Source organism: Agelaius phoeniceus, chromosome 10, assembly GCF_051311805.1.
Source record: "Agelaius phoeniceus isolate bAgePho1 chromosome 10, bAgePho1.hap1, whole genome shotgun sequence".
Taxonomy (NCBI): domain Eukaryota; kingdom Metazoa; phylum Chordata; class Aves; order Passeriformes; family Icteridae; genus Agelaius; species Agelaius phoeniceus.
The window spans coordinates 16112489-16139537 of NC_135274.1; the positions used below are offsets into that span (position 1 = coordinate 16112489).

Consider the following 27049-nt stretch of genomic DNA (forward strand, 5'->3'; position numbering starts at 1 on the left):
TCCTCCATGCTGTGCTCCACCACCTCACCTCAGCAGCACTGCCAAAAGCTCCAGGAGCTGCTGCTGAATTTAGGTCATAAATCCTTCCCGTGCCACCAGCCAGCACCTCAATAATAAAACTAATACCAGAGCAGAAGGAGAGGCCATTTCTTTGCACCAGGATGCTACAAGTAATGCTTGCTGTAACCAGAACAGATAGATATAATAAGCTGCTTTTGCAGTGCAAAGTCATTGTGCTGTGCAGAGATAGAGAAGCTTTCCATCCACATCAGGGAAGGCTTCCCTGAGCCAGACCAGCGTTACCCCAAGCCATGTGCCAAGTCAGTGGCAACAGTCCCTCTGCAAGGAGCATTTCCAGCCAGAGCACACTCCAGCCTCTTGTCCTGTCTGGGTGTAAAAAGCCAATGCTACACATATAATGCAGAAAGGAATTAAACCCCCTGCCTTCTCACTGCCAGGAAATACTCCTGTTTGCATAAACTTCCTTCCTCCCTTTTGTCCCATTACTTCTCATGTCACTCCTGTCAGCGTCCTTATGGAATGTCTGTGTCTCAGTGTTTTCAAATATTTCTTCACTTATGTCCTTTTCCCCTTTGTTATCACTTATTGAACACCACATACTGAGCCCACATAACATTTCCCCTTAGAGTTGACTCCTCTGGTTACCAAGTTCTGGTTCAGCAGAAGGGCTCAGGAAAGGATGAACAAAAATGCACGCAGGAACTCAGTTTCACTGCACATGGCTTGTCACACCTCTTTTGAAAAGGGAAGTGAAGAAAAGTGACTCACTCACAAACCACTTTGACTTTCTGTCCTGAAGAGCACATAATGCTGGGTGGAGCTACCAGGTGCACACAAACCAAACCTCTACCAGGCCGAAGACAAAAAGATCTCCCTATTTTAGTTTGGCTGACAGAGCATTGTGGCAGTGACATCGTGGGTTGGTGTGCAATGAAAATAACCATCAGCTGATCTTCAGGAGCCTGACACAAAATAATTGGGCAGGTGCAGATGGGCTGTGCTAGGCTCTGAGCAGGCTTTCATCTACACCTTTATCCCCAGGGAGAGTAACACTTCTGGCAAATTTAATTCACAGGGTGCCTGGGCTTACAGGGTAAATTTTATGAGCACTAAGGCGTGAATGAAGCCCTTTGCTCAAGGTAAGGTTCACAACAGCACTGCCTTGCACCCCTTACACAGCCAGCCTGATGCTGCACTCTCCTGTTCCTTTCCCAGCCCAGCTAAAACATCATCCCTGCAGCCATACAGTGTCAAGGCCACACAACACTCAGTGAGCTGTGTGGTATCTTTTCAAGTACTGAGAAAGAAAACAGCAGGAAGGCTCCAATTTCTATTTCTCAAAAAAGAAGTAGAAATGAAATGTCAAGGGACCTTCACAAAGTCCTATACATGTTCTGTGGAAAAGCCAGTGCTGTAAGGTGAACAGAGAGCATTGCTGACACACATCAGCCTCCAGGGAGACTGCAGCTTTCCTGGTGGAAATGTCCAGCAAACGTGCCCTTTGCTCCCTGCAATGCAGCCAACCAGCAGTGAACAGCAGCTGTTGTTATCACCTTCTTGGAGAACAGCTGAAGGTCAAGCCAGCAGTGAGTGTCACGCCAGAAAATGGACCTAAAGCTTCTTAAGTTTTAAGGCAATTTCACCAACAGACCATCCTCCTTCCTCAGCCCTTCAGCCTTCAAACCAGCACTACACAGGAGTAGCAGAGAAGGAGCAGGAAGCCAACCAGCTGGGGACACTCTGGAAAGGGGAGAAGGAAGCAGGCAAGGAACTTGTCACTTTGTCCTATAAATCAGCACATTCATGTGAACTGGATGACTCCGAGCAAGAAAAAGAAAGCTTATTCCAGCAAAACAGAAGTTTCACACAGCTCCAAGGCATATCCCATTGTTTATCCAAGTGGGGTTTTTCTTGCACCAGAGAGAGCAGAACTGGCCTTTCCTGCTCCTTGCAGCAGCCATCTCCAACTCCTGCCTGGCATCCTCTGACGTTTCCCATGGCCACAGGAAATGAAAGATTAAACAGAGGCCCATGGTGACCATAAACACACTGCTCAGTTGGGAGCATTCCCCAGAGACCAGCAATGGGTGATGGACCAAGTCACGATGTTGTATCGTAAACAGGAGAAAACTCCCCGCTGCTATCCCTGTATCCCCAGGAATCAGTGCAAAAATAGGATGTGTCCCCTCTTACCCCCACCCAAAAATCTGCCAGGAACCAAGGAAACATCTCTGCAAAAAGCATCAATGGGAGTCTTGGGGTGTCTTTCTGCCAAAGCTTTTCGAGCAATCTTTTTGCCTCAGCAGAACCTCCACAGCAGCTCACAGAAGTGTTAAGGATTTAGGGATGGGAGGAGGCAGACCTGCTTGTTCAGCTGCCTTTCAGAGCCAAAAGCATAAAATATGCTAATCCTGCCCATCTCTGCCAAGCACTGCAGACCCAGAACCACTGAATGCAAAATAAAACTTTCACCCAGCTTTAACCAGAAGTGAAATGAGTGCCACAGCCTCAGCTACAGAAGTCATGCCTGCTGGAAGAACAGATCTCCTATTACCCAGAAGGGCTGGATGTGAGCCAGTGACCTGTGTCTATGTCCCATCACTCTCCACCTCCCCGCTGCCCTCAAGCCATCCATCTTGCCTGAATTTCTCAGAGCCCTTAAACCCTTAAAGGAAGTCACAAAGCAGAAAATCGTGATGCTGCAAGGAAAAATCCCAGCTGGAGCCAAAGGGCATGGGGCAGGTGGCTTCACAATGACCCGGCTGACCCTCAGCTGCTCTCAAAATTGTTGCCCTGATTATACTAATCCAGTTAAAGGCCAATGCTTCCTTCAGATGAATACAGCTGACAGCTCATCCCTCAAAACCATTCCCCTGAAAAACCCCTAAGCAGAATCTTTCCTCATCAGACACCGTGCCAGCCATTCACACTTCTTCAATCCTCTTCCACCTCTGACAGACATCAAGTTTCTCCTGTCCACTCTCATGTTGCTGAGCACAGAGGCACCAAAGGCCTCATTATAAGCCAATAACCTCAGTCTGCTCCATGGAAGCCTGACACATTGCCCCTCAGACCTCATCCCCCTCCCCAGTCACTGGGAGGGTCAGTAGCCAGGAGGTTTTTATTGCAGGAGTCTCAGCAGAGGTCATGTTAAGCTGCAGAGGTCAGCAGAAAGGTCTGTAGCTGGGAGGAAGAGGAAGACTGATGCTAAAAGCAAACTTTTATTCAATTTATGCTAAGGCAAAAGAGAGCCAGCCAGACTGCCTGCCCCAGAGAACACCTTGCCAAGACAGAAACTATTCAAGCTCTTCCTGTTTCCCCAAGGTCACAGTCAGAGCTGTATCTTTTACTACCACGTTTTGGATACTGGCCTCTCGGGCAGCAGATTACAACCAGCAGCATTTGAATGTACAGTTCCCAAAAGTCAAATCAGGTGCTGAACAAAGAATAGGAAGCAGTGTGAGTGTTGTTGTATCTCTCCATGCACAGGTGCCACAATCAGCCTTTGTCAAGGCTGGAGCTCCAGACAGTAGTGGCAGGGTCAGTTCTAATCATCAGCCCAGACATACTACCCTTGCATTTCCTTACAGTACTACTAAAAATAAAATTCAATAAAAACACTTCACCCACTGCAAATTTCCACAGTTCTCCAGAGTTGCACACTACTGGGGCAGAGTTCAGAGTCTTCCCCCATCCCACCCCTCCCTTTTCTCTCCTCACAGAGGATTCAAACTGGCAGGAAGATGAGGAGTCCCTGGGAGAATGCCTGGACCTGGTTTTCTTCTGCTGCTGCCAACAACTGATGACTCTTGGAGACTGCAATGGGTGAAGGACTGAGCCTCAGCCTGAGCAGGCAGGCATTCCCTTCACAAAGATGTTGCCCCAGACCTTTGGCAAGGCAACAGCAGACAGGACCACAGGTACATCCTCCAGGGAGGGGTATGGTTTGCACAGCTCCAAAACACCTCCCTTGCAGCTCAGCCTGCCTGCATGAAGCCAGAAATGCCTCTCAAGTCCAAGGGCTCACTCACAGCTGAGTGCCAAAAGAGGGTGGAGCCCTTCCCAAACACAGCTCCTAGGAATGCATCATGTCACAAGAGATGAGAGGCAGTTAGAGAGCAGAGCCCAAGACAGTTTCATTTGCTTTATAAATAACTAATAAAAATAATGTTTCTAGGATGTTTTTATCACCAAAAGGCTCACAAATGAGACCTCTAGTAAAAAAGATCTACACACACAAAGCTGAGCAATCTCCTGAGGTAGGTCAAAAGAGCAAACAGCAAAGGCTGCTTTGTGAAAAGCAAATATGCCACAGACACTTGGGAGATGAACAGAATGCAGGCAGAGAAGCACAGGCCACAGATTGCAACTAACACCAAAACAAATAACTTACATGAGGTTTACTGACCACAGAGGTCAGATCCACTCTGCTACTCATGGAAAAATGGGTCTGTAACACCAGGCTGCAGCAGCAAGGTGTAGTTCATACTAGGAAAACTGTGTTTTGAGGGTGTATTTTACACCAGTAAACCCCTGCCCACAAAATAAACTGGACCAGGTGAAGTGGTTTTCACCAGCAAAATGCCATCCACCTCAGGCCTTGAGCTGATATAAATGCTTTTAGAGATAAAAGAGGAAAGACCTCATAGAGCACCTAGCTACAGTTATCAGATCTTCACTGCCATCGCTGCACTGGAATGATCCCACTTTTAGAACAGCTTTTGAGATCAGTCCTGAAAGACTCGGACATAACACCTCCTCTCCTGAAGCAGAGCTGGTGAAGAACAAAGTACTCAAACCAAAAGGTTCTTCATTGTTAATGAATGACTAAGCCGACCTTTACCCTAAACAAAGAAAGGGAATGCTTTTTCCAGAAAGATCAACACTGATTTCTCTATCAGGAACAATAAATATTTCCCTCCGTATGGCAGGCAATGCTTTTCTTTCTTTGGCTGGCATTGACACAGAGCACGAAAAGACCTAATCCAAACCATAGCTCAGTCTCAACACTTTCCAAAACAAAAACAAGTGATGCCATTAAACTAAAAGCGTGACACATGCCTGAGGCTTTGCAGAACATGGCTCAAACCTCATCTACTTTGCACGTTGCTCTGGCACACCACTTTAATCCCACTGCTATCAAGTAACAACAGATCGTAGTAACAGGACACTCTCGAAGCTTAATCCACACTATAGCATAGGTGCAAATTTCCCAGGGACTGGTTGAGTTACACTGCAACGCTGTTCATGTACTTTCATTCACAATGTAAACGACCTCAGCTCAGCCCAGTTAGTCCAATTCAAAAACTAATAAAGGCAAATCAAATCCAGCCTACTTGAATTGTGAATATAAGCATCTACACAGGGATTTAATTCACTTTAATCAACCCACTGGAAAGGTTAATTGGATTCATTTTCTTGAGTTACCAACCATGTGTGGACAGACTCTAAGGAAGAGATCTTGACCACACTAAAATGCCCAATAACAGTTCTGCTAATGACTTAACAGGAGGAATATTAACCCCTAAAACATCAGCTTCAGCTTTTGTTCCAGTAACACTGAGTGAAGCATTAAAGGATGACATAAGGTTAAAAGGAAACCCTAGCTGCCTGCACAGAAACAGGTTTTCTACTCTTGGCCAGCTAAATCATCAAATTCACAACTGCTGTTTTGTAAGAATTGAAATTTGAAATTTGAAAACAAAAATCACCAGTGGGAAAAGAAACAAGTTTAAGGAAGTTTGGGTTTTTTTAGGCAGGAAACCATTGCTCTCTATTACAAGAGAGTAAATCTAAACTAACTTGATTATGACAGAGCTTCTACTGGTTTATATCACAAATCACTATCAGAAAGAACAAACTATCTCTTACAAAGCTTTCTAAACCCAAAGCAGCTCCAGGGCACATTTAATTGAGCTCAAAGGCTCACGTGTGAGGCAGGCACTGTGCTAGCAGGGAAGCCAAGGCCTGACAGAAGGTGAATCCGTGCTCTGAGCACAGGCCAAGCCAGCGGGACCCCTGGAAGCGAGGGGGGCACGGGGGGTCTGCGGGGCGGGAGCGGCTGCTTGGCGCTCCCAAGCCCAACGCAGGCCAGTCTTCATAAAAACCAGTAGGTTAATTGTTTGTAACCGGGGCCTCAAAATCACCAGTCCCCGTCAAATCGCCAAATCTGTGGATATCCACAGTTCTACTCCCATTTTAACAACGGCCCGAGCGGAGTCTCCGACCCCGGCCGAGCCGTAACTGCCAGGGACAGACAGACGGACGGACAGACAGACATCGCTGCTGGTCCATCTCCCGCAGGGTGCCCCGGCTGCCTCACCCGCCGGGGCAGCGCAGCCCCGGCCGGCGCCCCCAGCCCGGCTGCCCGGGCGCGGCGGGGGGAGCGCGGCGGCGGCGCCGGCGGCAGCCTCGGCCCCGGCGCAGACAAAGGGCTGCGCCCTCCCTCCCCCAGCGCCGCTCCTCGCTCGCTGCTCCCGGGGAGCAGCGGCGCTGCCAGCCCGACCCCCGCCGCTCTGCCGGGGAGGGGAGCCGGAAGCGAGGCCAGCAGAGCGGCCACGGCTCCGTGTCCAGCCACTGCGGCTCTGTCCAGCCCCTGCCGCTGCTCCGCCGCCGGCCTCCGCCTCTCGTCCCCTCCCGCCACCCGCCGGACACCCCGCACCGGCAGCGGGACGGCCCCGGGCACCCCGGCCGGAGCACGGAGCGCCCCGTCCCCTCCCGCTGACCCGGCTCCCCGCCAGCGCCGCGAACCGCAGCGGCGCCTGGAAATTGTAAAATGATAACGTTTAAGAAAAGCCACCCCAAACCAAGAGTTTCTCTCCTTGCCTCGCTCCCATTTCCCCCACGCTGCCCCGTCCCGTCCAGCGCCCCCTCCTCCCCCGCCGGGGTGAGCCGCACCTTCCTTGACTCCGGGCAGCTTGGAGTGGTCGATGCCGATGCCGGCCATGGCCGGGCCCGCGCCCCGCTGAGGGCGGCCCCGCTGAGGGCAGCGCGGCGGTGCCGCCCGCGCCCCGCACCACAAAGTTGGGAGCGGATGGAGCCGGCGCGGCCGGGCCGTACGGCGCGGGAGAGCGGACAGAAAGCGCCGGGCGGGGCGGAGCGGGGCCGCCTCGCCGCCCCTCGCCCCCCTTCCGGGGAGGCGGACGGGGGCGTCCCGGGCTGCTTCCCCCTCCCCTTCGCCGGCGGGGCTCGGGCAGCGGCTCAGCGGGACGGGCAGCTTCCGAGGGCAGTTATTAAAGCATTTGGGGTTTATTATTGTTATTGTTATTATTATTGTTTTATTGTTTGGCGGGGTGTTGGCTTCTTTGAGGCCATGCCGGGAGGCCGGGGCTGCTGTCAGAGCTCACGGATAGCTCCGCTCCCCCGGCGCTCTCCCGTACCGGGTCCGGCTGCCTGTGCCCCTCATCCCCAAAGCAGCCGCCCCCTGCTCGCACTGTTCCGCCGGCCTGGCAGAAGCAGAGGTGTCCCGGGGGAGCCTCCGAGCCAGTGCCCAGCCGTGCCACGGACCCGCACCTTGTCCCTCACGACGGGGCGGTGTTGGCACGGGCACCTCTCGAGGAGAGGCGAGAGATTCCCGGAGCCCTGTGAGAGGCCTGCGGGTCCCGGCAGTGCTCTGCCACACACGGGTGGTGCCTGCTCTCGGCGGAGATGGAGGATTTACAGCTGCTGCCCACCTTGGTTTGCCGCCAGCAAAGAAACAGAACGAGATGATGTTCCGTGGGCACAGGGGAGAAGATAAGAGGAAGAGGATTTGGGGTTTAGGGATGTCTGAGCTTCTCTGGGCTGTGCTCAGCACAACCAGTCACTCATGTCAGCTGTTATGTTTGATCATAATGTGTGACGCTGAGGACTATGCAAGAAGAAGAAGAAGTTAATATTGCCACATTCAAAATTAGTTACTCCCAGCATCTGTTCCAATGACCCATGGCTCCTGTGCCACTGGTGAGCATTGGGGATACAGAGGCTGAGCCCATTTCCTGCTCCCCCTCTCCAACAGGCTCTGGGAAGCTCTGCCCTGTGGGATGTGAGCTGAGGGAGACAGAGTAGGATGTCAGAAAAAACATCAAAGGGAATAACATTTCCATTTTATTAAAAAGCAAAAACATTGAAGAAAATGACCAAAAAAAATTATTGGCACATCCAGGCACATCCAGAAGGTTAGCCTTTTGCTACTCCTGAATATTTTAGTCCCGTTTCCTGAAACTCAGGAATCATCTGTCCCAAATTCTGCCCCTTTCAAACAATATTTCACCAATCCCAACATGGGTATGCATAGACTGAATTCAATCTGACTTCCTTCACCTTCCCTTCAACTTAGCCTCCTGCACAGAAAAAGCCATGGGGTTGTGTGTGTTTGTGATCCCTTCTCACACTGCACACACCTAGTACACCTCTCCTGTGTGCTGGCCCACTCTCAGAGCTGATGGGCCTCCTGCCCAGAGGGATGTGGGACCCACTAACAGAGGGGCGAGCAGTGCACAGCTGAGCCCCACTCCACAGGTTCTCCATATGATCACACAGATGGGGATTAGTCACAGGGTCTTGCTCCTCCAAGGGGCAGCTCACACTGATTATCTCCTGTCACAGTCCCAGCTCTGCCCAGCTCCTCCTTCTAATCCCCCTGCCATACAACTGGACTTCTTGCAAATAATCCTCATGGTTTCAGCCAGCTCTGGGCTAATGACAGGTCTAAAATCCATTCCTAGTTTCTCCTAAATTAGAGTTTTTCTGAACTCAGATATTCCTCTGGACATCCTTCACCTTTTTCATAATCAAGTTATTTTGGTCACTTAATATGATTTTTTATTGGACAAAAGAAGAGGCCAAGCAACCAGGACTATACAGCAGAAGTGGCAACGAATGTACTGATTTGACACAGGTCACACCTTTCCAAGCCCAGAGTATGGTTTTCTCCTGTCCTTCTCTCATTATGAAGTATTCAAGTCAGAGCAGCAGAAGCTGAAATTCTGGAGCATTCACATTTACACAGCAGCTTTAATGCAACAGAGCCACTCTATGGCCCTGCATTTATGAACAAAGCTTTAAAGCTGTCCATCCCAATGGTCATGCACTTTACTCCACACACACAGCTCTTTGCTCTAGTCTTCAGTAATGAATTTATATCATATTGAATTGTCTGGCTAGGGCCAAAACCAGCAACATAAATAAGTCATAAATCTGCACTGTATTCAGGAGATTCCATGTCGGGATGCTGTGGCTGCTGGCTGAGTACACTGTCTTCCTGCATGTCTTTAACTTCACTAAAGTAGGATCTGGTACCCAGTGCTCAAAGTCACAGCAGAGCAGTTCCTGATTTCAGGTTTCTAATACACAAATTAGGGGCTCCTAATGCCTTCCTGTAGCTATATTTATTTATCTTGCAAGGTTTGCTGAAGCTCAACGATAGCCAGTGGATGGTGAGCTCTGCTAGAACCTAAGGAAACTACAGGAGCACAAAGTAAATGACATTTTGTTCTTGCTGCTGGAAATGTGGAAATGCAGGGAACATTTCCAGCTGTCAGAGCACAGAAAGGCTGGAGCAGGCTCCTGGGAAGGGTAATGCAGGCAAAACCCTGTCAACACTGTCAACCTGTTCCCTAAGGCAGTGTATTACACACCAAATATTTTCTTTGCCTTCTTGACATCAGATTTCTCTCTCATTTTAGCTTGATTTTTGAGAGATTATTCAGATGAAGTCTCTGAAATTGGAAGATGGTACATATCACTTGATTACAGAAGATCCAAAAATGACCACAGCACTACTGAGGATAAGGAATTAAACAGGAACCAGGGAACGAGCTCCTGATGTAATGCTAGCACTGCAGTTAGCATCACATCTTAGGCTCCATCAAAGGGCTCTTCAGCGTGATTGATCTCAAATCACCCTCCCAACCCTCACTAGTGTCTGCAAGCTGCAGCTTCTAGGCAAAAAGCATGAAAGGTGTTTGTTCTGAGAGTCTGTCATCAGCTTTTCCTGGGCAAATTGTACAGCACCTAGCTTGACAAGTAGTACATGTTGCAGTGGGTAGGTGAATCCCAATAAAGCTGGGAAAAGTAACCACTTTATATTGAAGATAACAAGATAGTGACCCTTCACTCTTTTATAAAAGCAGGTACTTATTCTCACAGGACCTTCTGTTGGAAGAAAAATCCATATTGTTTCCCATGAAAAAAAGCAGAATTTGATCTGAGTTTAACTCTTCTCTCGTGGAGTAATTTAATTCAGAAGAGGTTTTGCAGGGCACTAGTCCAACCCCCTGCTCAAAGCAGGACTGGCTTCAAAATCTGATGAGGTTGCTCAGTGCCTTCCCCAGGTGAGGTTTGAAAATCTCCAAGGCTAAAGATCACACCACCTCCCATTATGATTTTTCTCCTTGTGTCTTGGTGGACTTCTCCTGGCTGCAGCCTGCAAATCTGGACCGTTGTTCTTGCACTGTGTGCCCAGCTTGGCTCTGCTTTCCAGCTGCCCCTCTCCATGGCAGACCACATGTACCAGGCACATCTGTGAGGGGTGTGCTCCACCAGGCAGCTGGGGCAGGGGCTCAGACATGGCACTGCAGCTGGACTGTGCCACCACACAGGTATTAAACCAGGGAGCTCCAGCACTGGGCACTTTGCCTACCTGCATCCAGGCATCTGATCTGCCCCTAAACACTGGAGTAAACCCAAACTGTTATGCAGATACACCACACAACACTTTTCCAGTTTTCACAGCACTGAAAACACTCCTGAGAGGATGCACAAATGAGAAGTTGGGATACTTAAAAACAGGGAAAAAAAGCAACACAATCTGGACTGGCCCTCAGAAAAATCACAGTGAGCTTTGATGAGCAGGAGCTGCCAGACAGAGCTTTGGGACTAGGAGCTAGGATTGCTTTATGCTGCTAAGATCTTTCTCCAGGCAGGCAGAGACTGTTTTGTGCTTGCTTCTTGAATAAACTGGGCACCTCTCCAAGTCTCCTGCTGTCATTTTAGGTCAACAGGATAACAACAACTGTGAAATAAATTAAGTCTCATAAAGATGTTCACTTTTGACAGAACAGTCTTTGTTAAAGTCTCCTTAATGACGGCAAAGCTCACTTCCAACTGATGGAGCTGCTGTCCGAATAGACACAGAGAATAATTATCCTACAGGCAGGAACTTGTGCATCCATTAATGCCTAATGCAAAGGAATGGGGGAAAATGGTTCTAGGTCTCTCATGCTAGCAGGCATTGCACAAGCCCATATCCAAAACCAGTATTTCAGAGGTGACTGATGCCGGGGAACTTCCTTCTGGGGACATAAGCTCTAGTTTTTCTCTCCAAAGTCAAATTCCTGTATAAAGCTATAAAACCCAGTGCAGGACTCCATTCCATCTGCAGGAAGCCTGAAGGATGTGAGTGTTTCCCCTCTGTGATAAATAAAAATCAAGAACAGAACCTACCCCTGGCCCAGAGCAAGGATGCTGCAGGGCCTCCCAGGGAGGGAGACTGGTGATGTAGTGATGCAGGGGAAAAAACAGACAGGGGGAAAAAATAATACTTCATACATCAACCTCCTTGCATTTCTAAGCTAAGACACTTCAGGAGAAGTTTGAAGTCCTGTGCCAGAAGGGCTGGAGGAGAGGAAGCTAACATTACAGCATTGGCAGGGAGCACCAAGAAGCAGGTGTGCAATTTCCGTAGGTAGCTGAATGGTGCCTTTGGGAATTCAGGCTCCCTGAAGAACAAGGAGAGCAGAAGCCTGCAAGGATTAAGGTATTATAAAGCTCACCAGGGGTAATGAATGGGGTGATTGCAAAGAATGAGCAGAGGAAACATAACTTGTGCTTACATGTAACATAACGAGGAGCACTAGGAAAATCATGAGCCATGCCAGAACAGAACAAGGGCATTTTTTGACTGTCAAGTTGGAGAGTAAACATGTGCAATCTGAAGTGAGATATGCTTTCCAAAAATCTCACTTAGGGAAAGTATTATTAAAAGTGTTACATAGTAGATGAGAGAAGAAGAAAGTAGCTAAATGTGTCATTCCTTACTCTTATGTCAGAAGAACAGAACCCACCAGAATAATACATTATTCACTTAGTGCACTGCAGGGAGCTGCCTGCAAGCCCACACAATCGAGGCATAAGAAGCATAACAAATGTGGCAGCTAGTGATGAAGCACCTTGGTCATTGTCAGATATTTACAGCCACTACTACCTGGATGAAACCTCAAAACACAGATGTTGTAAGAGGGAATTCGATGAGGGCTGAAGTCGGTGCAGTTCTTGCCTAGCAGTGACTTTGCTATATTCCACTAAGAAAAATTTCTATGTCTACCTAAAAAAAAAAAATCACTTAATATGATTGCACCTGCCCCTCCTCTTCTGGATTAAAAAAAATAAAAAATTCCTGTGTTATCACTTGTGCCAGCTTTGCTTCCTAAGCTGCAGGGTGGTAAGGCATGAATATGTCCTATAACCTCAGCTGGAGCCCACATTTCAAGTTCACTCAACATTCATTAACAAAACACTCTTTTGCATGTGTAGATCTCTCAGACTCTCAGTAGATCAAGGTGCAAATGAAAAGCTAAGTTAGAAGACAGGCTCTGCAAAAGGCAAAGTTTATGATTATCTGCACAAGTTTCACCAAAACACTACAGCTCTGTGTATGCTCCAAGTCATCCCTTGGGTGACTTGTAGTGACGGTTTTCCAAAAAAATGGGCAACATTTATCAATAAACCAAAACACCAGATGGCAACTGAGCAGGAAGAGAGGGAAAGGGGACTGACAGTGAAAGTTGGCACTGTTAGCAGATAGAGCTGACCTCCACAACCTTAAAAGTGCCCTTACTGATATTTTTAGCAGGAAATCACCCAGCCATGTCTTTACTCAAAATAATTCATGCACAAGCTACATTCATCATCCAGGACGAATTTGGGGCTTGGAGAAGGCAAGTGAGAAGAGAGAGGGGTCAAGCTCAGGGTAAATCTGGTGGTTTAACCAGTTCATACCAGATCGTGCCTCTTCAGGACACTGTCCTGACATGGAGGTCAGATTAGTCAGATTAGATTACACAGGCACACCAATATTTACCATTCAGGAGCATCATGGAACTGTCTTTGAGACCAGCAAGTCACAGCACATTTCAAAGCAGAAGATGTTTCCCCATTGCCTTCCTCTCCCCAGCAGGAGCCTCAGCCAAGTCACCCCAGTCAGCAGGGAGGCTGAGGTGGAGGAGGTGCTCCAGCTCAGGATTGAGGCAGAAGTGAGAGATGGGGCATGACTGCCTCTGCTCCCTGTTTTCTCCCTAGGCTGCCTCATCCCACATTCAACACCTGCAGAGTCCTGATTTACTCTTTCACCCCCTCACTGCAGGACAACACTTTGGAGCTGCCTTGTTCTCTGAGAAGTTGAATGCCTGGCAAGCCCTGGACTGGAATCAAAAGTCAAACAGGCAGCCCAGCTTCACTCCTTACCCTCCCCAGCCCAAACCTCAAGGAACTGGTTCTCTTTACTACAATTCCTGTCAGATGTGAGCTGGTGATGCTCCCCTCTGTGTGTGATCCTTGGTTGCCTGCAGTGAGGTGGCAGCTGAGCTGCTCTACACTGCCTTGGACCTTTCCCTTTTCTTTCTCTAAGCAAATATACAGTTGAACCACAGCATCTAATTTTATATCAGTAACAGGCCAAGCAACAGCTGAGCCCCAAAGACAAGCACATAGAAGGGGGAACAAATTGCATGAGTCAGACTAAAAGCTTCATAAATATTGACTGGTTTTAACAGTCCCTTAAGGAACAGAGAATCTCACAGAATCTTTATAACTACATCTCCCCCCCCATTATGCACTCCCTCCTCTCAGGAAGCTGCAAGGGGAGTTAGTCTTCTGGCTTATGAGCACAATATTTTAGTTCTTCTCCGCAGTCAAGTTGCTCTGGCTGGGACTTTGCACCACACACCAGGAGGATATCTGAGCACCTTCCAGTGGTTCTTTAATAACATTCTGGGGTGGGCTTTGTTCACTCAAGTTGGCTCCAGCATAGAAGTGACTTGGTTAGAGGAGAAATCAGACATTAAATGTGTAAGAGATGAAAGCTGAAGAGCATAGGGTGCATTTCAGTATCTGCTCCTCTGATTCCTACCAGATAAAGCACAGCTGGAGACTCAGAGGAGCAGACATGCAATAGGAATGTAGACAGAAGAGATAAATATTATTAAGTGTACAGTAGTGATACAGGCAAGAAAGGCAGACACCATGGGAGAAAGGAAGGACTTGGCTACAGAAGATGGAAACATCTTGTTGTGCATGTGAATAGACTGAGGGGATGGAGGCATGTGGAGGGACACGTGGGAGCACTAAGCCACTGCCCAGGATGGAGAGCAGGGTAACTCTTGTCTTTCTGACACTGTGCACAAAGCTCTCTTCACCCCTGCTGTGAGGGCAGCTCTCTTTTCTTGCCTGCTAAATGCTTACCAACTTCTCCCTGATTTGTTGGCACTGTCAATCCCCCATTCTGCTTTGCCCTCTACAAGGCATGTCCACTCCCCATTTCCAATTTCTTTGTTGTTCCTTATCCTCATATTATTCTTAGGATCATTCTAGGCAAGAAAACAGTGATACATGAATCTCTCCATGTGTACCACACAGAGAGAAGTCCTGTCTCTACCAGCTGAAGCTACTGACTCACAGCAAAGTCCCACACTCAATGCAGAGGTTGTGGCACTGTTCATATGTGCTTTCTTAAGCACCTTTAGTAAAGACACTTCCCTGATAGGTCCTTTCTCAGCAGGTTGTTTGCTTTGGGATGAAACAAGCTATTGTTAAGTGGAGTCCATAGGACCATGACAAAGTCTGTGGATGCTCATGAGGTTCAGCTGAAATACATGGTGCATGTGATGTTTTATGTGTTCTCAGGAAGCTCTGAAAAAAGAGATAATATTGTGGGTTTTTTTCCTCCAAACCCCAAATGTACAAAGTGGTCTGGAAACCTGCCACTGCAGGCTGGCTCTGGGAAATAGCCCTTTTCAGCAGCTCACTCACCCTCCCACTGAATTCCACCTGCCTGCCTGAGGCTTGCTGGGGAACAGCAGGGGTTACTGCTTTGGGGTTAAACTCAGGTTAGGTTATTTGGAGGCTGCAGCCCTACCATCATTAGAGAGAACTGCAAAGCCCTAAGCAACTTCAGAGAAACTGGAATATTATATAACATACCTGAAAATCTTAATTGCTGCAAGATGTACCCATCCACCTGGCAAGGAAGAGGAGTCCATGCACAGAGAGAAGCTGAACATTTTGAGGAAGATGATGTCAGAGAGCAGAAAGGGCCAGCTGTTCCCTAAGGAACAGGGAGCCAAGGGCAAGCAGGTGAGGATCAGAGACTGCAGCCAGGTTCAGTCAAGAGCCCCAGCACTCAGGGAAGGCCATGAAGATGAGGCAGATCCCAGGTCAAGATGGAAGTCAATACACTGGTCAGCATCAGGCCTGATGACAGCAGTCAGAGACAAACACAGCTCAGTGAGCACCAGACAGGCCCACAGAGACAGGACATATCCACAGCCAAGAAGAGAAGTCCACTTGCAGGTTTGGGTCCAGACCAACAGGGACCATGGGCAGGCAAGGACAGCTGAGCTCCAGACCACAATTTCTCCAGCATAGCTCTGGGAAAAACAGGAGAGCAGGCTGGGATTGAATGGGTCTCATGAGCTGATGGGCAGAGAGGGTGGAGAGGCCCCACCTGAGGACACTCAGGACCATTAACACCCTCCAGGCACTGACACTCCTGTTCATCTCTCTCACACTGAGAGCTGGTGCAGCTGCATTTGGTGGCACTGCTTGAACCAAATCTTCTCTATTCCTGCCCTTTGGGCTGTTGCCCCTTGTCAATTTTCCAGTTTGGTTGTGTTGGGTTACCCGAAGTCTGAGTAGCTTTGTGGAAAGAGAAACTTCTACATGCAAGGACAGACTGGGATCATGGGAGGTAGGGGTGGAGCTCACATCTTTGTGTTCTCCTTATCCTTGAACTCCAGACACAAATGGATGATTATCAGTTATCAGACATTATCAATGAGTAAAGTAATAGAAAGACTGTGGAGATTGCATTGTTTTCCTATGGAGAATAAAATAGACAAGAACAATAAAATGTAATATCATTTCCAGCATCTGGACTAATGGGGTAAAAGCAAAGGAATTTTCCAGGTGGGAGCCTTAGAGAAGCCCAACAGTACGAATCAATTATTCCCTAACTTCAAAAAATCAAAAAAATTCCACTAGTGCCTGGCAGCAGCTGCAAGGCTTCTCTCCACCAACCCATCCCCTGAAAGCATCCACTCCTCACAGCATCCAGTCATCTTCCTTCTCATACGTAAATGTAGCATGGCAGTTCCATACCTTCACCACAGCCATCACTTGAAAGGTCTGGCACACTCTCTACATGAGTTGCTTTGGGGGCTGAACAGTTGCAATGATCCAGAACTGAAGATCCTCTGTAGTGAAAGAGGAAATCCCAGGAATAGCTCAACTTCCTGAAAGAGCCTGCCAACAGCCCATGAGATCTTGTATCCAAAGGTAGGGAAGAACAGTCAGAAATCTGTGGATTTTGTACAAACTTATATGAGATGGAGAAACTCACCTTCTGTATCCAGGCAAAGTCAATTTCACAGCAGATCTCAAGACAGATTGAGATTAAGCCATTTAGCACTAAATTAAAATAGACTTGACCTTCCCTTAGGGGTATAGTTTTGAGCCAGAGCTGCTATTTGCCAGACTGGACTCCTGTGCAAAGTGGTGCTCATCAAGTTGTGGCCTCTGCTTCGTGAGAGCTGCTCACCTCTGACCAGTTTGAAACTGGCACCTTAGGGAGATGGAGGTGGCTGGAAAAGTGTTCCAGTAGGACATATGTGTCCCTCCATCCAAACAGAACTTTGTAAAGAAGGAGAGCACTTCAGATAGCTGTTCACTAGTTCACAAGTCTGAGGGAAACTTACAAGTTTGGGTAATTTGTACATATTATATCTCCAGGGAAAATTTGTTTTCTCAATAGAGAACTCTTCATTAATGAAAGCATCACATTCATTTTTATAGGCATTTCCCACAAAAAAATCTGAGCCTCTCCCACTCCATTTTTGTTAATAATATATTAAATAATAAAATATTACAAGGGTTATTAAAAGGCTTGTCATTCAATACCTATCAAAGGCACAGAACGAGCTGTAGTGGGAGCTGGAGACCTGAAGCCAAAAGCCCAAACATGGAAATGATACTGTCTTTTAGTTGAGAGGTACCATCAAATAAAGCTATCTTGGGTAATCTGGCATGATGTGGTGTCAAAAAAGCACACACAGTGAGTCACTAGGAGTGTATGTACAAATCAGAGCTTGCCCTGATCCTCTCCCCCATCCCACCACGGGGGGAGTGAGCTGGCAGCTCTGTGGTGCTTAGCTCCTGGCTGGGCTTAAACCACGACAAATACAGATGATTCAGTTCTGCAGGAAGTGAAGAACAAAGCCTAGCACTGTTACTATTACAATATTTTTCTTGGTAAGTTTGTTGTGGAAAAGTAGTAGCAGGTCCCTCATCAATAGTGATGGATAGGCAACAAATGGAAGTCAAACCAAAATGTAGTCATGGCCTGAGAAGATGTGGAATATATGCACTGTCTCAGTACTTTGCTCTAAAATTATCAAACAAGGCTGTGTAGCCAGAACCAGCATCTGACCTTCCACTTCTTTTTTTTCCCCCAAGAAAAAAACTGAAGACTCTTGCCCATCCTTGACGTATTCCATACCTACTGCCAAAGCTGCACTCCCCCACTCAGACATAATCCCAAAATAGGGTGTGATGCCTTTCCCGTTGACAAAGCCATAAGTCACAGCGAGCAAGACACACTCAACATTCTCCAATCAATTAAATGAAAAGAGCTCTCCCCCTCTGTTTCCCACCACTTCAGCACTCATTATATCTCACATTAATTAATATAGGCACTAGGAAGTGAGATGATAAATTACAAAACCCCATTAACCTGATTCTGTCCAAACTGGTAAAATATGGCAGCTTGTACATTAGACAAATCTTCTTTCTAACGTGGGAGTCCTCATGCCTGAACTCTGTTAAAGCAACAGCCCTGAAAAAGTATTTTTAATGTGTGTACGTATGGAATGTATATCAACGTGCGTGAACAGTGCACGCCTGTGGGAACATCAGAATTCATTAGATCAGTCTGATATGAGATATATTGAACAGGTTCCATCTGACTTATGTTACTGGGCTGTTCTGTCCACTCCCAGCAGAGTGAATCATATTGACAGGTTGAATTATATCTCAAGAGATATTTTTCTCCCCTCCTCCAAAGGCCATTTGCAATCACGGCACATCCACTGCCTCTTAAAAGTGAGCTCATCTGGCGCTGGTTGCATTGAAGTCCTCCACTGTGCCTGAAGGAAGGATGCTTTTGGGCTCTGGGAACGTGGAGAAGATGTGGTCTGCCCAGCTGTGTCTGGGAATGCTGACCATCCTGACCATGGCTCTGTGTGTCCCGTCAACGCATGGAGACCCTTTTTTACTCCAAGGTAAGCTGGAATACAGGCTACATGACACAGGTAGGTGGTTATCTTTTTGCTTTGCTGCTTGCCATGGCCAATGCAACACTCTCTTCTCTGGGAAAGAAAACAAAATGAACCTCGAGCTATACTGTCTGTTAACATGGGTGCTAGCGAGAGGCTTGTTCATATCATCATGAGCCAAAGCTGTCCTTCTGCTCTGCAGCTGGCTGTATGACACCTTCTGCTAATCAGTGAAAATATCAAATCTGGTGAAATCTGGTAAGGGTAGATTTTTCTCTCCCATAAGGACATTAAAAAAAAAAATTAGAATATCAGAGAGTAGCAATTCCAGAATGTACCATACGAGATTTGACAGCTCATAAATGTCAGTAGTACGGCGATGCTGAACTTTTTTTTCTTCACAGAACTTCTTTTTATATGTATTTCTCCCATAATTTAAATTAATGTTAACTTGAGTTTATACTGCAGGGAAATGTCAATCATTAGTGCTCTTTCTTAAAGAGGCTTAGCAGTGGAAAAAAAGAAAGAGCCGCTAAGTATAGGCTTCAAAATAACATTGCTTTTCAAATTATTTTTCCTCTAATATCACCTATTTATTTTTGGAATTACAACCAAAACATTCCCCAGACCACTCTATCTAAATCCTGCTTCTGTTTAGCTTTCACTGGAGTGTTTATAGCGTTGGGGTTTTTTTCCCTGTAGCAATTCCCCCAAAAAACTTAAAGTAGCTATTTTAAAATTATAACTGTCCTTCATACTTAGGAATGAGGTTTATGGCACTCCATGCTAACTGCAGGTCGCTCTGCTCGCTCCCCTGGGTTTATTTCCAGAGATCACAATCGGGACCAGCGGCTTCAGCCGCAGCGTGAGGCAGGGTTGAGCCTGGCCAAATGCTTGGAGCATCTCTTTGGCCAGCATCCCTTTGGCCAGCATCCCTGAGCTTCTGCAGGTTTGTGTGACATTAGCTAATGGAGCTGATTCCCACACGCTCTTGAGCATCCTTCAGGCTTGTCTGGTACAATGTTTTGTTTCATGTGTACCAAGAATAATTGCAGTCATCCCCTCAGAGGGGCTGATAGCCCCTCTATGATATGAAACTGCATTGAGGAGAAGTACTACAGATCCTGGAAGAAGAGAAGAAAAAGCTTTTCTATTTAATTTCTTAGTATTTTCCATGGAATTCTATAGGCATCTTCTAGGGCTTTGTAGGGTCTGGGTGTGGTGTAGAGCTGTTCAGACCAAAGATTTTTTTGAATGCTCAGTCTCCCTATAAAGTCTGGCTCCTATTCTATCATTCTCAAAAATTAGTACAACATTTAGTTCAGATGACTCTGGAAATCTGTTGAGCAGAGCTGGGAGTGTCTCAGAGCCTTCAGGGCACTGAGCAGACCCATCTCCTGTGTCTGTTGGTTTCTCTGAACCCTTGACCTTCACAACCATTCATTTGAGGGCACAGCCACAACCACTGAAGTAAAACCACTGAGAAAGTGCCCTAAAGGGGCCTCTTAGAGAGCTCCAAATTGCTTTAGGACAGCAGCTTGGGGAGATTTTTCCTGGAAAATTCTGCGTGGTCTTGCTTTAAGTTCCTCCACACTTGAACTCTGTTCAGGAAGAACCCTTCAGTACTGCTGGGAATCAGAGCTGAGTGAGCTCAAGAAAGGGCTGTGGGGCTGCAGGGCTTTTCAGCAGTGGTACCCACACCTCAGCCCAGTGAGGAGGGACTTCCCACCTCTGTCAGCCCTGGGAAGGTGCATGGAGTGAGCGGGGGAACTCCTGCCCTTTTGAGAAGAGAGGATGTTGTGGGCTCCTGTCTAGCTTTGCAGAGGCGCCCGCTCCAGCCGCCTTGCAGAAGAGCTCAGGACTGTGTCAATCAGGGTGATGGCTCCAGCTCTCTGCAGCCAGTCGTGCTGATGAGGCTGCAGTGGAGCTGGCCAGCAGCCCAGGGCTGGCAGGGAGGGCTCCCCATCCCACTCCCTTCCCCTGCACAGCCCTCACTGCCTGGACATTTTGTTCTGTGCTCACACACCTTCCTTTTCCACCGAGCTCCTTCCACCCCGATGAGTGCTGACAGGAGACATTTTCCTTCCACTTCTCATCCTTCTTAATTTGATTAAGAGATTAATTGCATCAATTGATTAATTGATTCTTAATTTGATGAGATTGAGAAAGATGTGTTTTATGTGCTGCAGAGAACCGAGTGCTTCCAGAGAGAGAAGACACAAATCATGAGAACACATTGCTGACTCTGCTTCTTAATAAGAAATTCGCATGGCGGAGGCCAGAAAATATTGGTAAGTGAAGGGGAGGGGAAATCTCTGCTTCTTGAATCTGTGTTTGCACGAATGCAAGGACCCTGCTTCTCAGGTTCTTCAGAAATACCAACTGCTCAGAAAGTGCAAGCAGCACCCAGTATGATGCCTACATGTGATTAATGTCAGATGCTCTCCAGCATGGGGCTCTGGGACCTCTTTTTGCAACGCAAAGTAAAGCCACCAAAACCCATGTGCCCTAGATCCTCAGACACTCAAGACTTTGCTGGGAACATGTGTGTGTACATAAGTAAAACCAAAAAAGTTTTCTGCTGAGTCCCTCTGGCCCTATTACCCCTTAGGTGTTGTGTGCCTTGCCTGGGGCATGGACCGGCTTGGGAGTCACCTCTCTGCCCACACCCCACACAGCCCTGTGTGCTTTTGAGAGACAGCTCCATTTTGTTACCATTTGGGGCAGGGGGATTTCACCAAGAATTTCCAGTGAGATCCATGGGGGTCAGGTGTAGTTTGGGACAAGGGCAGGGGGAGCTCCTGCCTGGGCCTAGGCCCCTGCTGCTGCTGGAGGAGGTTAACTCAACTGGCTTTTCCCACACAGCCACCAAAGATGGGCCGGGGAGAGGCTCTTCCTGTCTGTGCTCTGTCAACAGACACCACATTTAAAAGCCACCCTTCTGTGACTAAACTCAGACCTGCTGAAGGGAAACTTGGGCTTTCCCTGACATGAGGCAGAGCAATCACAAGCACCAAATGGACTGCAGAGGTCAGCTATTCCCACGGCCTCTGCAGCCAGGGGAGGGTTTGGGCTGGATGTGCTGGTCTCAGAGCAGGAAGCTGCCCTTCCTTCTGAAAACAGCTGAGAGGGGGCCCAGAAAAATCCTTGTTATGAAAATCCATTTATCAAACTCACTCAGTGCTCTTCCCCAGACCCTTGTTAATGCAGCAAGGCAGTGGTTAAACAAGCTTGGGACAAATAAATAAACATAAATAAATCAAGCCCTTATTCTAACAAAGGCATTCTTCTTGCAAAGGGGATGCATTCAAGAAATAACATTTTTATGATAAGTTTATGGATTATTGCACTTATTAGTCCTAGAGGAAAGGCTGCATTTTATGCCAGACAATTGAATATAATGAATCTCTGAGCAGAGCACAGACAGAGGATTTACAGCAGGCACTTTCTCAAAGCTTCATCCATAAATTAACTTCCTTCTCCCTGTCTGAGATAATCTGTTCCAAATTTCAACTGCTGTTCATTTTATATTCATAGCAGCCATTGGCCAAACTTACAGTTTGCAGAAAATCAAGCCAAAATAGGCATTTGAAACTTTGAAAGAGGTAAAAATGTTAATAATAATAATTCTTAAGTGACACTTTTGACTTATAGATATGCCAGGGTCTCTCTGTCTCTACCTTATGGGTATGTAAAGATATACTTAGGAGGAGTCTGAGTGAGGTCATTGCTGATAGTGCCAGAACAGAGCCCACACCTTCTGATGCCATCCCCATCCCCATCTCATCTCTCAAATTGAATCCTGATGTAATGGATTTGCTTAGGAACTGCTGCTTTTACTGTTGGATGAATATCAGAAAATATTCAGGATTTTTCAACAAAACTGTTCCTTTCTTGAAGGAGGTACCAAGAAAGCAGTCAGCTTTTTCTTGGCACCCTCCTCCTGCTCAGTTTCAAATGTTAAAAAAAAAAAAAAAAAAGCCCAAGTCTGGCAATGTGTCTGTGTGCTGAAGTCTTATCTGAAATCTGAAATCAAGGGGAATTATGTCTTAAATCCCTCTGATGATCCAGACCAATGCCTGCTGCCACACTAGGAACAGAGAAAAAAGGCAGCCCCAGGGCTGTTTTTTGGTTTGCTTGTGGGGCCCAGCAAAAACATTCTTTAGCTCTTTCCTGGCTCTTCTGCTTATTTTACTGCATTTTTTTCCCCAAACTAGCACTTAAAACCAGCTGATCACTTTGCACTCCCCTCCCAGGAGAACTACTGTAACCAGTCACTCAGCTTGGACTGAACTCATCTGTCTTGTTAAAAAATTTTGGTTTTGACATCAGTTTGGTTTGGAATAAGGTACCTCAGTCCTCAAGAGCAGTGAGACTGAAATTCCCCACCCCTGCAGCTTCCCCTGTTGCTATTCCAGGCTCTTCTCAGTCCAGCTGGATGTTTCAATCCCTGTTCTTGGGCACCTAACTCTCCCCTCTTTCTGCATGGGCAGTTCATTCATCCACCTGCACAGCTTTTTGACAGTGGTACAGTACTGACTAGCCTTGAGATCTCTAAGTCTGATCTGTGAGGCTGGGCCCCAGCTCCTCATGCTCCCCTAAGGTTTAGAAGTCTGGAATCTGTGCACTTACTGCTATGTGACTTTTCCTGTTGCTCCACTCTGCCAGCCTGGATCTTTGCTGACTTATAAATCAGTAAGTTAAGCTAGGCTAAATTTGTGTCTTCTGACTTCTGCCTGCATGGTTGATGTTAGGATAAACAAGCCTTAAAGGAAGCAGTGGGATTTCATATAAAAGCAGTGACAAAAAAAAAGCCAGCATTAGAAATTTGCAGTTAGCAGGATAAAAATTAAAAAGCAGCAAAGAGTTCACCTGAATTGGTTTCACACAGTCAGTGACCTCATTGGGCCAATTCCCCATGGCCTGGTGAGCAGTAAAGAACCCTCCCTCATAATGGAGAATTAGGATAAGATCCCATAGGATTCAGCAGAGAAAACCTGCTTTTCTCCCTGTTTCTGCTGTCATTCATTTTAAGATCACTAACAGGAGTTAAATGATAACTAGGTCTTTGCTTGTTGACCTCTGGAGAGGGCAAATGAAGAAATTATTTTTAATTTGAGCTTTGGGAAGCAATGCAGATACTGATGTTACTCTTTTCCCTCTTGCAGACTGGGAGCTGGCAAAGAAATTTGAAGAGCTTGAAGAGGTGAGAGGAGCAAATGCACAGACACAGATACATGGGTGCTGGAGGTTCTGCTAAGATCCACATAGCACTTTAATTTCAGATTGAAAAATCCCAGTGCATCATGCCAGACAGGAAGCTGCCAGATCCCCCACTAGCCTCTTGCTAGGGACATAAGCTCTGACTTTTGAGAACAGCTCTGCCAGAGCAAAAGTCAGACTGTAGGTGTTCCCAGTCCACAAGAAGAGAGTAGCTAAAGATGAAGGAATGCAGCAGACTGTCCATTTTATAACCAAGGGAAGGTAGCAAGAACTGTGAGGGAGGGAGAGGAGGGACAACCCAGGGCAATGGAGCAGCAATGTCCTCTGCTGCAGTGTCTGGATGCCTGGAGACTTCCTGTCCCAGCACTGTCCTGACTCTTAATGCTGCAATATCCTTCTACACACCCTCCCTTCCACAGGGACTTACCCCTAGGCTGGAGGGACAGAGCATGGAGTGCCCACAGCACTGCCACCAAACAAGCAGCTTAATGAAGGAGGGCATGAGGAGGTGTGAGTGCTCCCAAGGCAGATCCTCTGGGAAAGGTCCTGCTCCAGGGAGCCCTCTGTCCTTCCCAGTGAGGCTGCCAGCCAATCCACCTGTAGCTCCTTTGCCCTGCATCTCCCAGCACTCTGTGGAGCTCCTCATGCTGGGGCCCTTGTTTACTGCTGTGTTTCTGTTTAAGCAGCTGGAGAAGTTGAAGGATCAGCTCTCAGCTGAGGACGGGTCAGAGGTGGCCTATGCCTTGGAAAGTCTCTCGGCATCCCAGCCCAAAAAGCGCGGTAGGTTTTGAGTTTGAGCCTTGCAGCCATCCTGTCCACCCTCATTTCCAGGGCTTCCTTTGTGCAACAAAGGCAGTCACAGTAAACATGCCCCAAATATGCAGAAAAGCAGCTGGTTGGCAGCTTTTCAAGCAGTCCTGGCCCTCTCTTATGGCTGGCTGGTTTAGCAGCTGCTGAGAAGGATTGTGTCCCCCAGCCCTGTCTGCTGTGGAGGCAGATACACCAGGTCAGCACACCCAGGCCCTCACAGAGGCAGGCAGTGTCACATCCTGCTTTTCACAGGGGAGTGTGGGGTTGTATGAGCCATGAGTGCCTGCCCTGGAGGGGGGCAGTTCTGTATGAACACGTCCCCACAGTGCACCCCTCTTTTGCTCTGGCCTCAAAGCAACTGCTGGAGGCATAATGAGGCATGTGGACTGCAGGCATTCCCCTTTGCCAAGGTCAGTGCCTCCCCACAGAGAAAAAAGGAGCACTTGTCTGCTGCTGAAAAACAGCTAAAAAGGATGTGGAAATCAACCAAGAATGCAGGGAACTAAGATCTGGTATGTCCCTCGGTTGGTCTCCCAGCTTTGTTTGTGCAGTCTGTATCCAGTGGCTTAGGAGCATTTTGCATGAGTGCTCCTGTGAAGCTGCCCCTGACAAGCACATGGACAATGCTGCTCATGCTGGCTTTCAATGGATTCCTCCACAAAGCTGTAGCAGCTGTGAAGCAGAAGTCACTGATGGCAGATCTGGCCTAAAACCAAAAGAGCTGGTTCTGCCCTTAGCCCACATGCCCTGTACACGTGGAAGCTGAGAGCTGCCAGAGAGCCAAGAGAAAATCCCTTTGTGCAAGGCTTGCTTAGATGCTCAGGTGATCCTTAGGCAATATGCAATTTGTAAGCACCCCTGGAGGCTGCAATTAATTTGGCTAATGTAATTCATGCCCCCACCAGTCTGGAAGGTTTAATGCAGATAAAGCTACTTTCCGGTGCCAGGTTTAAATCAGATTCTGACAGAAATGAAAGCAGGGAATCTTTGTCTTCATCTAAAGTCCTTCCAGCCTGGGAGGAGCTCATGTCTCAGCACGAGCACTGCTGATTCAGTAGGAGTTTTCTTCCAAGATCCTGCTTTCAAAAACCAGGTATAAATCTCTTCTCATACTTGAGGAAACAGGAAACTCACATGGGATTCATGCTGGTTGTGAAACAGTTACTTATTCCAACACCAAAATATACATCCTTCCCTAATTTAGTCTTCTTAGAAGATTCTGCAGAAATCCATGTTGTTTGTAAGATGGTTGATAGCAGGGTGGTAGTGACTGGGTTTAAAAAAAGTTAGAACCAGATCTAATCTGTCCAAGTCAGTATCCTGCTCTTCCAGTCAGCCACAGGTGCAAAGCCCTGCACACACCTCTGAAGCAGCAAAACTGCTGACCAGTGCACAGGAAATAAAAAGCCAGTTCCTGACATCGCTGAAGTAGAAGAAAAGGAAGTCTTTTAAATCAAGCAACATGACAACTTTTAGACCCCATGTTTACACTATGAACAGCTAAAAGAAACACCTTCTAGAAGTGTTACATGAACTCAGAGCTGGTTATTGAGATGTTATTGACCTTCTCCAGGGCTAGAGTGGGAAGCTGGAAAAATTCCCATGTATGCTGACATCTTCCTTTGGTATCCCTTCACAGCCTGCTTTTGGAAATACTGCATCTGAAGGCTTGTCAGGACTGGAGGATGAAGACGAGCCCTTCCCCAAACTGCCTTGCTGGGTATCAACACGTTAAGAGTTTGTTCTGTTCCCTCATCGTGCTGCTAATCTGGAAGCCATCCTCCATGACTGCACCACAGCCGAGTCCAACAGGGGCCGTGGTGGGAGCTGGCAGCCCCCTGCCACTCTCTACTGTTCCTTCCTTCCAGGTTTAACCTGCCATGATCTTCTACTGAGAAGATGCTTCCCAACTTTCTGTGCTGTCCTGTGTGTGCCATTCAGGCTGCTGTCACTGTACACTCTCCCCCTCCTCACCAGGTCCCCTGAGGCACTGAGCACTAACTCAGCTTCCCCCGGCTTGGGGCTCTGCCCACACCTGCAGACGCTGCTCCCAGCGGTGTCTGGGCTTTTCCTGTCGCCTCCTGAGCAGCTCTGAGCTGCCCTGGTGGCCGCTGCTGGGACATGAAGGCAGGCTGGGTGCGATGTGGAGGGCTCAGGGCTGGGGTGCTGAGCCAGGGCTGCTCCTCGCCGTGTCCCGCAGTGTGCGCAGGGGAGGGCAGGCAGTGAGCTCTGGATCCTTTGGATACCATTCCAATAAAGATTTTCTGTTGCACAGAAGCATGTGTTTCTCAGTGTTTGCTTTCTCAGCCCCTGCAGGGACCCAAAGTGCAGCACATTTCCCTTGATGTTGGCTCCTGTTACCTTAATGGTTCATGTGGAGTTCACAATGGAAGAAAGGCTCCCATTAAACACCGAGGGGTTTAATGGGCCTGAGAAACAGATATCCTTTTGGCCAGGATCAGGAATGAGAG

At 47.6% G+C, this 27049-nt stretch overlaps 2 protein-coding genes across 2 annotated transcripts in view; one reads left to right on the top strand and one right to left on the bottom strand.

Annotated features, from left to right (window-relative positions):
• Positions 1 to 7128, bottom strand: part of CCDC50 (coiled-coil domain containing 50) — a 41907-nt gene extending 34779 nt beyond the window's left edge. Inside the window, exon 1 of the mRNA XM_054639173.2 lies at positions 6919 to 7128. Coding sequence (XP_054495148.2) covers positions 6919 to 6967 — 49 coding nt within the window. The 5' untranslated portion in view covers positions 6968 to 7128. The remainder of the gene's footprint in view (positions 1 to 6918) is intronic.
• Positions 7129 to 18181: 11053 nt separating this feature from the next.
• UTS2B (urotensin 2B) lies at positions 18182 to 26846 on the top strand. The gene is made up of 5 exons (XM_054639634.2): positions 18182 to 18551; positions 20735 to 20836; positions 23714 to 23751; positions 24455 to 24548; positions 26218 to 26846. Exons 1-5 carry the CDS (start codon positions 18428 to 18430, stop codon positions 26241 to 26243), a joined length of 384 nt encoding a protein of 127 aa, XP_054495609.2. The 5' UTR covers positions 18182 to 18427; the 3' UTR covers positions 26244 to 26846.
• The last annotated feature ends 203 nt before the right edge of the window (positions 26847 to 27049 follow it).

Excerpts from the sequence above, each read along its gene's own strand:
- UTS2B (XM_054639634.2), top strand. The coding sequence starts at position 18,428 with ATGCTTTTGGGCTCTGGGAACGTGGAGAAGATGTGGTCTGCCCAGCTG. Across the intron at positions 18,552-20,734 it reads AGACCCTTTTTTACTCCAAG|AGAACCGAGTGCTTCCAGAG; the intron begins GTAAGCTGGAAT and ends TATGTGCTGCAG. Across the intron at positions 20,837-23,713 it reads GCGGAGGCCAGAAAATATTG|ACTGGGAGCTGGCAAAGAAA; the intron begins GTAAGTGAAGGG and ends TCCCTCTTGCAG.